At 38.5% G+C, this 13917-nt stretch overlaps 1 protein-coding gene across 1 annotated transcript in view; it reads left to right on the top strand.

Annotated features, from left to right (window-relative positions):
- Positions 1–7513: 7513 nt before the first annotated feature.
- Positions 7514–13917, top strand: part of ANKRD28 (ankyrin repeat domain 28) — a 94916-nt gene continuing 88512 nt past the window's right edge. Inside the window, exon 1 of the mRNA XM_017732151.1 lies at positions 7514–7616. Within this exon, the coding sequence (XP_017587640.1) occupies positions 7575–7616 (42 nt within the window). The 5' untranslated portion in view covers positions 7514–7574. The remainder of the gene's footprint in view (positions 7617–13917) is intronic.

Raw genomic sequence — 13917 nt, forward strand, 5'->3', positions numbered from 1 at the left:
CAGTCCTCTGTGTGTTTTAAATACTGAGGTTTCTGTAAAGCCAGACTGTAGACTTTGAGAGGTAACCTGCTATGGACAAACATAGACTCAAATAGCTCAAAACCTGTGCTTGCTTCTGATTTTAATGTTTATGAACATCACTTCTTGATTTGTATTTCTCTTTGAATGTGACAGGCATCTGTTCAGATTGGAAAGCATTACTCTTTCCTGATCTTATGTACAGTGTTTTTGAAGAGTACCTGTAGGTTCTAAAGAAGTCTGTCCTGGTTGTGAAGTTTCTTAATGGATTGATTTATATATGAACTGCTGTGACTCAGAGCAGGCTACCTTATTTTTATCTAGATAATTACCTTGCTAAAAGATGTGTGAAATGTAGAGATTTCTTCCCTCAGCTTAAGGAGCAATGCTATTGTCTGTCTGTCCTTTTGATGTTATGTTTGATCAGAATTCATGTTCTGCTTGCTTTGCTTTCTTCCCAAATTTTTAAATGGAAACTATCTCTGAAGTGCTTAAAAAATTGTAAAAGTGAAAATGAAGACCATAATGGTGTCTGAGCTGCAGTAGTTTGTTTGTTTGTGGGGTTTTTTTATGTTGTGTCATTTCCAAGTATATCATAAGAATTTTCAATGCGGCTTTTTGTGTAAGTAGTTATTGTTTGAAATTATACATGTGCACATGCTGAAACAACACGTAGATAAAGGTTTCTGGATTTGTTAAGAGGATCTTACTGCTCTTCTGCTTTGATCATTTTTCATTTTTAACAGTGGTGTGAACATCAGAGGATCAACACGTGTTTTCACTTATGTCATTTGGGATGCTTCATAGGCTCACAAGTCTTCAGGCTTGTCAGTTCATGATTTCACCTCTTGTTTTATGCCAGGGAACTGTTCAAGCTCAAGGCTTTTATCTGAGTAGCAAATCATGGGGTAGGATTCAACATCAGGAGAACTATTAAGTTTGTTTTTTAATTTACTTTTATTTAAAAATGGTCTAATACTTTTGCCATGATCTCTGACAGTTCTGCTGATTCATAATGAAACAGCTTGAATTACTGCTTTGTTTGCCTGTGAAGCTCCTCCGCGTGGCTGTCCTCGGTAAATAGCAGTCACTGAGGAAATAGTATGGGATAGCATCCTCCTACCCCTCAAATCCTCTTCCCTCCCCTCAAATCAGCTCAGCTCACAGCTGCATGTGAACTTGTGAACTGTGATTATTGGGGGCAGACATCCTTGTGAATATCTGCTGCTGCTAAACCTGCTGGGAGTTGTAAATGCTGTTAATACAACCTCTAGAATGCTCTGAAATAATATGCCTGATTTTAACCAACAAAAAAATCAGAGGATCAAGTAAATAAACCAACATAAGTGCATCAGTGATTTTTTTTTTTAAGATCGTAAACAATTTTTTCATATAATTAAAAGATGAAAGCATGAAAACAAGGAGAAAGTGAGATAACATTTAAAATTAATTGTACGTTTCATGCTCCTCAAAGCTTGGTATAAATATAAACAAGTCATCACAAGGATTTGGGGACAGCAGATGGATGTCTATTCTCCTCCTTCCAGCCCCCAAGATATCCAGGAATATCTTGGGAAGAACTTGTTGTCCTTCCTGTAAGTACTCTAGTTTATATGTAACCATGATAAATAAACTCAGTAAACACAAATGTGTTTGTGCTACATTGAAACAGTCTTTAGCATCATTTGGTACCACTGACTCTCATCAGATGTAAAAGATGGAGGGTTCAGTGCTAAATATGTTCAAACATGTATCCTGAGATCCAAAGTACAGCTTAGTTTTGTATTTTAAAATATATTGCTTTTATTACAACTAAAATAATGTTGGTAAGCTTAACCTTCTACGTAGTTTGACTTTCCAGGACTTTTTAAAAGAAAACTGAAGAAATCTGAACTTGGCACATTTTTCTAGTATTAGTAAATTGTTTCATGATAAACCTTGGTTATGACTTCCATGAGTTTGGGTCCCCCACCCACAGAGCTGTTTTGGGAATAGCAGCTTTCTGTGGCATGTTGCTCTAGACACTGGTGATGGCTTTGTCCGCCCTTGCTCAGATACTGCCACGATATCATCTTTTTGGATGAAACTTCCCTCACCTTTGCCGGGATTAGTCTCACACTGCATCTTTGTGAGCTCCTTGTTTCTTCCAAATGTGGTCATTACTTTTACTCTGCTCAGCACAACTTGCTGCAGAAGGCTGCTTGCCAGTGTTGATTCTGTTGTTTTCATGTTGTTTCTTTCTTAGTCAATGCAGTTTGTCTTGTCTTTATAACAAATGGTTTTCATAAATAGCTTCTCTCTGAATTATTGATGTTCCACAATGACTTCTTGCTCCAATCTATTTATACTTTGAGCATATCTGCATTTTTCTGTGAGATAGAAATATTCATGTGAAATACAGCGTTAATCAACCACTGCAGTTTTGTTATATGTGAATTTGTAGGCACCTCTGTACTATAGATTTCTGTGTAGAATTCTACAAATAATTATAAATTCACAGAATAAGGTGTTCAGTGTCTGTCACTGTAGGTAGTTCTTAGTTTAACTGCTAAGTCTTCCTCTACTTCCCAGCTTAATTGCATCCATAGCATTAAGAGCAGAGCGTCATATTGCTTTGTGTTCTTCCTGCTATCTTGCCAGACTATCCTTTGAATGTGAGTACAGATGGTATGACTCATTTACACTTGTCCTAAGCAGGCAACAGTACTTAGCACCAAGTATGTGCCTCCAGCTTTTGATTGCTGTGAAAAAGAGTGTTTCCCTCCCCACCCCAACGAGAGTTATCTTGCTATGATCTAATCAGATTTTAGTTCACCTTCCTTTTAAAATTAGGGAAGCAGTCTCTTTTTTTGTTTCCTATGACTAAAATGCAATTGACACTGTTTTTAAAAGATGCCAGACCTCTGCTGATTTTGCTGAGGCCACTTTTAAATTGGAGAAATGAAGATGAGCAACTGAACGGCTCCATCGTTTGGAGGTAGAAAATACACTGAGGTACTGTAGACCTACTCTGATACTTTTTCAGTACCTCTGTAATATAGATAACTGTTTTTTCCTAGTGATTGAGGAAGTTGGTGTATTCTGCAACTGGGGACATGGGTAAATGGGCAAACATTTTCCTTTCTGAGACAGAGTGGGTCTGATAGCGCTTCATTGTTGTCTAGACTTTGTCTGGCAGTCTTGAATATGCTGCATGGTTTATCTTCTCTCTATAGGAGCAGGGATAGAAAAGAAATCTTAGAAACTTGTGAGTGGTGGTGGGTGGTGAGGGAATATTATTTCTTTTTACATGGAATCATTCATCAATCTTTTCTCCATGCCTCAGCTGAGGATCTGCTCTTACAGGTAATGTTGAGGAGCATCCAGTGTGTTGAAGGCACGTTTGGCGCTGAGCAGCACCAAAGTGGAGCTGAGAGTTTGGGATAAAGTGCAGGTTGATATATAGTCATGTGCCTTATTTGTTTAGTGTTTCCCTTTTCATTTCAGTCAGGCCCAAAATCAAGCTCCACGTTGCGATACAGAATGGTTTTTTTTTCTTTTAAGATAGTAAGTTTACTGAAAGAAAGGATCAGGAGCACATTTTTCCTATTTTTTTTTTAATATTAGTAATTTAAATGGGCAGAAGTTTGAAGTTTTCATTGTTCCATGGCTATGTCTTTCTACATATAAAATAGTATAGCAGTTCTGTTTTTCAACAAAAACTTTGTTTTCTTGCAGCTCTTTCACATATATGCTTTTTCTCAACAAAAATTTGGAGGACCAGCCCTCCCTTAAACCTGTGTAGGTGTTCATAATTGCAGCAGAGCTGTGTGTCTGCTCCCACCTGGAAGCTGACCACTCTTGTTTAAGGCTCGTACTCCCTCTGATGGCAAACTGCTGTGCTTCTCTTGCCTTCTGTGTTCACTTTTATCTCTCTCCCTTGGTCTCCATTTTATCTTCTTGCTGCGATGCTGGATTAGGCTGTTGTTTCGTGTGTGTCCCACTGAAAGTGCAGTTTTAATGAAGCTGATAAAATTGAAGGGCCCTACCAGCCTGCATGTATACTAGACAATAGTAAGCTGTTTGGTTAGGTAGGGGGAAAGGAGGGAGAGCTTATCTCCTCTACTTGAATTTATTATCACCATCACTCTCCTGTGATACCAGTCACACTTACTTCCTAATATTTGGCTTAAACTGATGACTTTATCTCCCTGAAGCTTGAATAAGAGTACTTTGCTCTTTTAAACTCAAATTCTTCGTTCCAGAAAGCAATTGTTTGGATAATATCATCTTGGGTTTGGTACAAAAACCCCTCAGTGCTATAAAGGCTTTGTTAGTTGCTTTTGTATGGGATCATTATTAAGAAATGACTGTGTTTTAAATCTTGCAGTTAATACTAATAAAGATCTAATATATAGAAAATAGAACTGTGATTACAACTTGTGTGTTAATGATGTGATAGCATATGGTAATCTTCTATTAGCCATTGGTAAATTTGGCATGTAGATTACAAATAGGGCAAAACAAAGCTGTTTATCATGGGGTTACAGAAATAAGACATTGCACAGTTTGTATGTCTTTGTACATCTGTGTGTAGAAGACCAGTTTGAGAGAAAAGATAATAGCAAGCCTGTTGCCCCTTGGATAAACGAGCCTTTGCTACAACATTACTCAGAGGAGAAGAAAGTCAGCAGATATTTGTGTTCTCATTGCATCTCTTTCCTGCTTCGGTAGTAGTAGTTTCAAATGTTTCTTGAAAGTGTTTGCTAAATTATTTAATTATTATTAAATATTACTAATTTAATTAAATCTAACCTTTGGTTAACATCAATTATTTAAATGGGTAAAGACTATTGGTTCTCATTCATTGTCACTGACTACAATAGCACTGTTGGGTACTTACTGCATGCGGTATTGCCCTTCATGTGTGATGCTGGCCAGAGTTTCAGCCGGTGGAAGAGATGCTGGACTGTAATGAGTTTTCTGGTGTGTTGTCAGGCCTTTTCTGATGGCACGAAATCCAAATCGATGGTGCATCTGACTCAGAGCCCCCTATTTTGTTCAGTTTGTAGGAACTGTTGGGATGTCAGGCTTTCAAGTAGTGCTTCTGTTTGCTTGCTCAGCCCTGCACCTGTTTGGGAATACTATTTAGCACGTTTCTGGCAATTTTGGTGAAGGTAGGTGAACCTGTAAACATGTCAGAAAGACTGAAGTAAAGCTCTTTTAATTTTGAGCCTTTAGTATCTCCGTGAATGTGAAGTCAGTAGTCTTAAAAATTTAGGTGCCTGCCTTAAATATGTGAAGTGACTAGAGCCTTCCAGGAATTCTGGCACCTGTAGGGGAGATGTTAAAGGAAGGTAGGTGCTGAGAAGAAATTTTGTTGTCTTGCTCGAGTGTTTTGGTTTTCTTTGGTGTGCTGCCACCAAGTGACAAGGCTTGATATTGCTGCTCTTGTTTTTTGTTTTGGTTTTTTTTTTTCTTTTTAAGAGTGATTTCCACTAATCACTCTCTTTTCTTTCTTTCAAACTGAAAAAGTTAGAATATTACTTTACACCCTTGGTACATTCACGTACAATATTCCCAATTATTATTCAGAATGACATGACTGCTTGGAAAATCTGACTGAAAATTTTTAGGATAAAAGAACTGTCAAAACTAAGTTTGGGGTTTTTTCCCAGCGTTCTGCTGTTCAGTTTACATATTCTGGATTCTGTAAATTATTGTGGAGTCTCCATCGCTGGAGATATTCAAGAACTGTTTGGATGCAATCCTGTGCCATGTGCTCTAGGATAACTGTTTCAGCGAGGAGGTTGGACCAGATGACCCACTGTGGTCCCTTCCAACCTCACCCATCCTGTGATTCCGTGATTGGAAATCTTCAATCCAAAACAATACAATGTAAGCACATGTCTGAGCATAAACATCAAGCAGAAAAATGCTGAGATCAAAAAACAATATTTGGCAGATGAAAATGTGTAAGAGAAGTAATGTTTGAATCCTACATTTAGACATTTCAGGGTATCTTTTGATGAACAATCTTATAAAAACGGTTTATTAAACCAATACTCTGAGCAATACTCAAAGTGCTCCAAATTCTTCACTCTGCTAATCTATGCCAAAATTGCTTTGCTTGTTAAAATAAAGGATGTCTGTGTGTGTCTAAGGGGAGAGTGTTGCAGGTGGAATGGGGTGGTCATGGGATGCTGGGCGTGACTTCACGTCTGTGCAGCTCACACATCTGAGGTGTGCTGTCTACTCGACCTTCTGGGCACTATGTGTGGACAGGAATGATGGTGGGTGCAGAAATTAGAGAAAAGATGATGCATTGCCACTGATGGTTTATACTCTTTATCTTCTGATTCTTACAGACTTCAGCGCTATAAAAATTGCTTAGCAGTGAAATTATACTTTCTTTCTAAGAAAGTTAAGATGTTTAAGACTTTAGTTACAACTTTATTTGGGAATACGATTAAAGGTCTGATTTGTAGATGAGACCAGTAGCCAAGGCACATTTGCAGAGATTAGCAAATCCATCCTAAGTGCAGTTTACAAAGATTTCAAGCCCTTGCAAGAAAAGGCATCTCCCTTTATATCCCTCCCTTGGGAGTTTCCTGGCTGTTTTCTTGCACTGGTGTTCAGCAGATCTTACAGTAGGCAAGTTTGGGGGCTGAATTAACAAAAAACAGTTTTAGCTTTCTGCCCGTTGGTCTCTGTAGGTCAGCTTATGGGACAGTAAGGTAAATGCAGTGACAGCACAAAGAAAACACTGGGGACATGTAACTACAGCGGTAGTCCCTCTTTGTTCTTGGCTCTGCTGGGGCTGAATATGTCCCGTGCTATTCCACCCAGTTTGGAAAGGTGACTGAGGATTGTTTTTTGACCTGAGAAATTAATTTATTGTTAAAACTCATCTAAACAATGTTGTAATCATGCAGTTATTTTGGATGGTTCTGTAGCTGCTTGCCACAGCTGTTACCTTTCCATTTGCATTCTCTATCCCCTCCCAACTATGAAAGCTGAATCTTTAGAGGTTTGCCCCTCCTCAGGTGGAAGGGAGGCATCCATGCAAGCTAGGCTTTCTTTGTAAATATTGTGCATAAGAGGAGGAGGGGAAAAGAGTGATTCATTTGTTTTGATCCACAGAGAGGAAATCCGTCAGTAAAACCCAATAGTAATAAAGACTAAAACTGTTTATATAAATACATTGAAGCTTCCAGAGATCTCTTCTCTGGCACAGGAAACGTCACGTGTTGCTGACTGTGCTGCCAGTTCTGTCCTGAAGTATTGGACTATCAATATGCCAGCTGTGCTTCTTATTTTGCAAAAGAAAAAATTAATAATTACCCAAGATACAGTTTTGTTTGCCTCAGTAAACCATTGCAACAGTTTTAGCATACTTAAAACGTTTACTTCTAGGGTGACAGTAGTTGTTCCTGTAAAATATATCCAGCATGTGATATATTGGGTTATATTTAAACCTCGTCAAAGAGGATTTAAGTTCTGAATTTTTTTTCCTGTAAATTAGGAATTATTTTTGCCTGTGGCCATTTCAACTCCAGTGTAAGTGTTCCTGTCTCATGATGCGTAAAGGCTGCTACAGTCACATGGCATTTTACAGGGTAAGACGCTTCTGTATAATTTCATTAAATGTTCTGTTTCCTGTTTGTATTTCCTTGTTCTCCTAATGTTCTTCGAGTGCTTGTGTTATTTATTAAAATAGAAAACTAAGTAAATTCAATGAAATCCATTGTGGGTTCTATGACATAAGTTTCATTGGTCCCCCTTACAGAACTGATTCATAAAGGAGTATCCAAAGTGTTTAGAGATCTTGGGGAACTGGTATTGTGGATAGACGTTTTAATTAAAAAACACTTATGCCCCTAACTTACAAAGTAGTAGGGGTGTGTAATTAAGCACTGTCTTTATTCTGTTTAAGGTAAATATATCAAGGTTGTATGTTACCTTAATTCTGCCATTTTCTAGCTTCATTTGATCCCGGTTGGGCAGCTCAGCCCCATGGAGGCACACTCTCACTCTTCACCAGTGGGATGGGGGAGAGAATCAGAAACATAAACACGAGAAAAGTCATGGGTTGAGATAAAAGCAGTTTAATAAGGAAAGCAAAAACTGTGCATGGAAGCAAACCAAGCAACAGAATTCATTCTCCGCTTCATTCACCACTTCCTATGGGCAGGCAGGTGTTCAGCCATCTCCGGGAAAGCAGGGCCCCATCACACATAATGATGACTTGGGAGGACAAATGCCATCACTCCAAAAACTCCTCTTTGTCCTCCTTCCCTCGTCTTTATATGCTGAGCGTTATCTCGTATGGCATGGGATATCTCTTGGGTCAGTTGGGGTCAGCTGTCCCAGCTCTGTCCCTTCTAGCTTTCAGATCACCAGCCTGCTTGCTGGTGGGGCATTGTGAGAAGCAGGAAAGGCCTTGGTGCTCTGCAAGCACAGCTCAGCAGTAACTAAAACAACCCTCTATTATTAATATTGTTTTCATCACAAATCCAAAACACAGCCCCATTACAGCTACTGTGAAGAAAATTAACCTCTGTCCTAGTCAATACCAGTACACTGAGTACCTTGAGCTAGTGTTTTGTGTGCAACATTTCTGTCCTTTGTATGTTTGGACAAAGGTAGCTACTGTAACTACCTATTTTGGCATGTTAATAAAATGGATAAGCAAAAAAAAGTGAAACTTGTCAGTATGTGAAGCCTGTAATTTAACTTTGATAGCATGGAAGCAAGTAAACTGTTTGAGGTCATCTGGATTGTGGCAGTTTTTTGTTAACTGTATTTATTTTGATACTATCTGGATTTTAGAAGGCCATGAGAAAAATTGGTTTAGGTTGATACAGCAGGTGACTGGTGATGAAAGCCTTTAAGAGAACACAAGTAGACTTCCATTACTGTTTTAGTGCCATGGGTGTTTTAGCTTTGTACCTGCAGTTGCATTCACTGTAAGTTCTTATATGTTGGGTTTTTTTTGCTTCAGATTCTGAACTCTGTTTTATATGTCCCAGTTTCAAGACTAAACATCACTGTTTAATTTGAAATGACAGATTTTTTTTATTTTTTTTTTTTTTTGACTGAAGCTTTTTTTTCCTGTTTAACTGCAAGAGTGACTCTTGACTGGTCTATTGCCTTTTGGTTTAGACCAGTTCAGCTACTTTCTTTCTTCCTCCTAGCACGGGAAAATAGATCAAGACTCTTTACACATAAAAGTAGTTCTGAAACTGTAAAAAGAGCATTAGTGTCAAGCTCTTCCCTAGGGCTAGAATCTCCCTAGAGGAGATTATCCTATGCTACCTACTATTGCCAGTGTAGTATCTATGGATTCTCTTAACAAAGTAGTCCCTGTTGGCAAAAGTCTAAATTAAAGTTTGCTTGCATAAGTGCTTTGGTGGTATAAAACGACTGTTCTTCCCAATTTGCACAGGTTTTCTGTAAAGTTTTTTTTATGTGGGCCTCAAAGAAGTAGTTGCTTTGCTCTTGACGGGGGGCAAAACACTTTTAAGCTGTTACACTCTTTTTTGTTGATTTTTCTTGGTAAGCTGAAACACTTATGGAGGGAAATACATGTAAACTTGGCATAGTGAAAAAAATCATAAGAGCTTAGAGAAGATGTCAATTCCATCTTTTTCACGTCTATTGAGGAAGAACTGATTATATGTAGACTATTCTGGAGTTTTGGAAAAGTGTTGCAGTTTTTAATGCTTAACTTCAGAAGTAAAATTTACTCAAACAGCTAGTGTACATAATTTGAGATTATTACTGCTGAATAAAAGCTGAGAAGGCCAGTTTTGACCAACAGGCTGCATGTTCACGAGTTCTAATTAATTTGGTTTTTTTTACTGTGCTGGTTCTGTATTGAAGAAGACCTCTACTTTGAAAGAAGCAGCGCCTGTGTGGTTTTTTTTCTGTGTTGCTACCACCAGGTTAGAAAATTGGAGGCTGTTGTCACTTAGCATGTTCTTACCCTGTTGCACTTACCTCCATGTAGACTGCGACATAGAAACAAACAGCAGTAATACTTCTTGCCAGTAATGAAAACACGCGTTGTTCATGTTATTTTAGTTTGAAAGCACCAGGTTCTGGGAGCAGTAACAATGATTTTAAGACAATTTTGGTAGAACTTTGCATTCTAAAAGTTCATGAAGATGCCTTGAGAGGCCTCCTAGAAACAGAGACTAGACAGGAGTAAGGAAATAAGGTAGGTATTTATGTGAAAGGCCTTCAAAGATACCCCGTGGGGAACCAGAGGCTACTGCCAAGATGGACCCCAAGATGGACAGCAGGTCACGAGTTCTTCACACTTTTATCACTTTGGTTCATTGGCATACCAGGGTTAATTCTCCAATTAAAGCTTCAGTTTAATGATGTAATTCCCCTCTGCTTGCCTCCCTTTAGAGGCCTTTTGGTTTATACTTTTTGGGCCTAGGACGGTCTGGGTATCCTTGAAGAGCAGGCCGGGAGAGGCTTTGTTATGTCTACCTAACATGAGAGAGCAGAAATTAACAGGCTACAAGAAACTTCAGAGTTACACACTAAGCAGTACAGAATTTGAAAAATATAGAAGTTAAAACCTAAGGCATCAATGATAGTCTGATAGATTTCTAAGTAGAGGAATTGTTGCTGGATGTAAGAGGAAGTAGTTGCAGTGCTTCTCTCTCCAGTCATCAGCTTTCTTGTGCTGGATGAGGAAAATTGTCATGAAATGGTAGTTTCATTTGCTGGAAGTTTTTGCTTTAATGGTGTGGGACATGAACCTTGCTTGGTTCATTAAGACCTTTCATGCTTGTACAGTAATCCTTCTTCATGCATTTCTACTGCTTAAACATGTGGCTTTCAAAATCAAACCCAAAAGTTGTGGTTTGTCTTGGAACTCTGTATGGGCAAGTCTGTAAAACTGAAGTGAGTAGTAGTCACATGTTTTTCACAGCCCACCCAGAGCTGATCTCACCCTCTTGGGATCTTGGACAGCCTGGCAGTCCAAGTCCCCAGCAAATGGGATACTTCTGGTCCTGTCCATATAGGGCCTGGGTATGGCTGCTGGAGGCTTCCCAGTAGGGGTGCAATGGAAGCCATCTGCCTTGTGAGTAATGTTTTGCAAGACCCTTAAATCGCAGTGCTTAAAAGTGTCTTTGGTTGGTAAGTGTTGCTTGTGGGTATTCCTGACTATACTTGCAGCATTTGCAGCAAAAGTGTTAAAACTGGGACTGTTTGATAAAGCCCTCTTTTGCAAGACACATTCCTGTTGAGATTAGATGGGACTGCACATGGTTCCACTGTACTCCTTTTGTTTTGTCTGAATGTTTCTGTAGCTGCTATGATTTGCACAGAAGTGTTCAGTTTGTGATAGTTACCATATGGTTAGGATGATTATGTCTTTCCAGGGTTTCAAGGTAAATTATATTCAGAATTTCATTTCAGTTTGTTTGTCCAGGAGCTCCTTGTTCATCCATGCAGGCTTTCTGGTGTTCACTATTTCCTGAACTTTGTAGGGATACATTGCTCTTGAGCCTGGAGGAGACAATCTTTGAGTATCATCCTGCTCTCTTGGGCTTCCCTCTTCCCTCTAGGGCTCTATCCCATGGCACTCTACCAAGGGGATCCTCGGAGAGACCAAAGTCTGCCCTCCTCTCATCCGAGGTAGGGAGCTTGCTGTGCACCCTCCTGGCTGCCCTGAGGATCTTGAATTCAAGATCAAGTATATTTTATACCTCTTTAATCATGCTGCTAAATGTCTTTTGGTAGTAGTAGTAAAGTGGGTTCTGTTTTGTACTGCTGGTACCAGTTGTATTTTTACAGTTTTGAAGAGCTGCATCTTCTCTTAGTTCCTTAACATCACATGCTAGAAATCTGGAGACCATGCTGCTTCGTGATGTAGGTGTCTCCTATAATTTGGGGCCTGTGTGAAGATGAGGTTCCAGATCTGTCCCCTCATCTGATCTTTACAGTTTTATATGTCTGATGGTTGTTTTTCTTGACTGACCTATCATGGAATCAAACTAGAGCAACTTTAATGCAAATCATACTGTTAGAGGAAAGTGTCCTGACAAATGTCCTGTGGAGAAGTGTTGATTTCCCCCTCTCTTCCTCACATCTTTCTTGGGGTTGAAGTGGCTGTGAAGATCATGGCTTATAGTGGTTTAGTTTAAAAACTGAAAACCATGGTAGCTGGTAAACCTTGTTTTGCTCTTGTGCCAATACAAAAGTGATGCAGGTCCTTATTGAGAAATATTGGAAATACAGTGCTAGCTACAGTATTTCCAAAATGCACTTGCTGAAAGATGGGTGTTTGCTTTTTGGGTGGGGCATGCAGTCCACTTTTTACATGTTATGGGAATTGTTTATGCCTGGAAATTGTTCTTTTGGGGTAAATTATTCAGAAAACTGGGTCACCAGACAGCTACAAGCTATCCAAAAACATTGGTCATGTACAGATAAGAGACTTTAACAAATCCATTATTTGTGTGTAATGGGTACCAGAATGGTGCATGTTTCTTTCTTTGACCTTTCAGAATTTCAGTACCAGCTATAAAATACTCTACTGTTATATAACACTTAGGGTGCTGTAACTTAAATTACTATAAGTGTGGATTAAACAGATAAAGACAAAATTTATTTTTCTCCTAGTCTTAGTAATACTGGGTGGGTAGAGGTTCATTGTTGATTTGGGGTTTTGTTGGTTGGTTGGTCGGTTTCTTTTTTATTTTTCCCCTTGATTCTGGCACGTGATACAGAAAACCTGCATCTGAATTTTGGCTGAATTTAAAAGCTGGATGCCTGTGGCAGTTAGTATGTGTGGTCTAGCATTTGTGCAGATGTTGTGGTAGCTCTTTAATGCAAATAATGCAGAGCAAAATAAGTTTTTATTTTTAAGTGTGTTACCTCAGATCCTTTCTCCAGTGTGCACTTCAAGATGACCTCATTTTAATCTTTTATAAATGTGACTATTTGTGACCAGATGGTGATAGTAATGACTGAAAAATAAGCTCCGTTCCACGATGAATGGCATTTATCAGCTGCTGCTTTTTGGCAGGGGTGGGAGGGAATGTGTTGTAAAAATATGCTGATTGGTAGTTTGCTTGTTCCACCTCTGTTAAAGCCAGGAGTTCTGTGAGACGAGAAGTTGATTGGATGTTTCTCTGGTATGGAAAGTGAATTTTTTTGTCCTTCTTGTTACGTTTTAATGCTGCAGGAATTCCATTTCAAAATACGTAAACCAAAGCTTGTATTAAGTAAAGAGTAAATGCTTGAGAATCTTTTCCTCTTCCTTCAGGCTTGGAAAAGAGATGGAGTAAAGGCTTATTTTTACATTTGCTTTTAAAAATTTTATTTTTTTTAATGGAAAGTTTTGCAGATTTTGCCGAAATATTAATATTGTGCTCATTGATGTTATAAATACTTTAGAGAACAGAATTCAAGTGTTCTTTTTTAGAAGGTCAAGAAATTTGAAGTAGCATCTCTAAAGAAATTATATCACGTAGCTGCTTTTCGTTTTTAAGACCTAACAATACCATCTAAATGGCTTTGTCTTGCATATTTAGGTAAAGATAAATATTTGAAAAGAATGAGTCTTTTTTCCCATAGATTTTAACATTTCTTGGATAATGTTAATTCAGTTAGCTCTACAGTATTTTAAAAGAGTTGGTAATACCCCTAGCAAATAACATTATAGGCCTATTACATCTAAATTAGTCTTTATTTTTCACAGTTGAAGACTTTATAATTTTGGTTAGCAAGGAGTAGTTTGTCAGATTATCTGTCTTGAGATATGTAGTGTGTGACTTGACTATTTATATAGATTTGCCACAGAGTTTTTCTTTGATGTGTGGTGTTGGTTTTTTTGTTTTCCTGCCTCAATCAAGAAGCAAGGCAGAGGTTTGGTGGGTTTTTTTCATACAT

Source organism: Corvus brachyrhynchos, unplaced genomic scaffold (assembly GCF_000691975.1).
Source record: "Corvus brachyrhynchos isolate BGI_N302 unplaced genomic scaffold, ASM69197v1 scaffold53, whole genome shotgun sequence".
In the NCBI taxonomy this organism is placed as follows: domain Eukaryota; kingdom Metazoa; phylum Chordata; class Aves; order Passeriformes; family Corvidae; genus Corvus; species Corvus brachyrhynchos.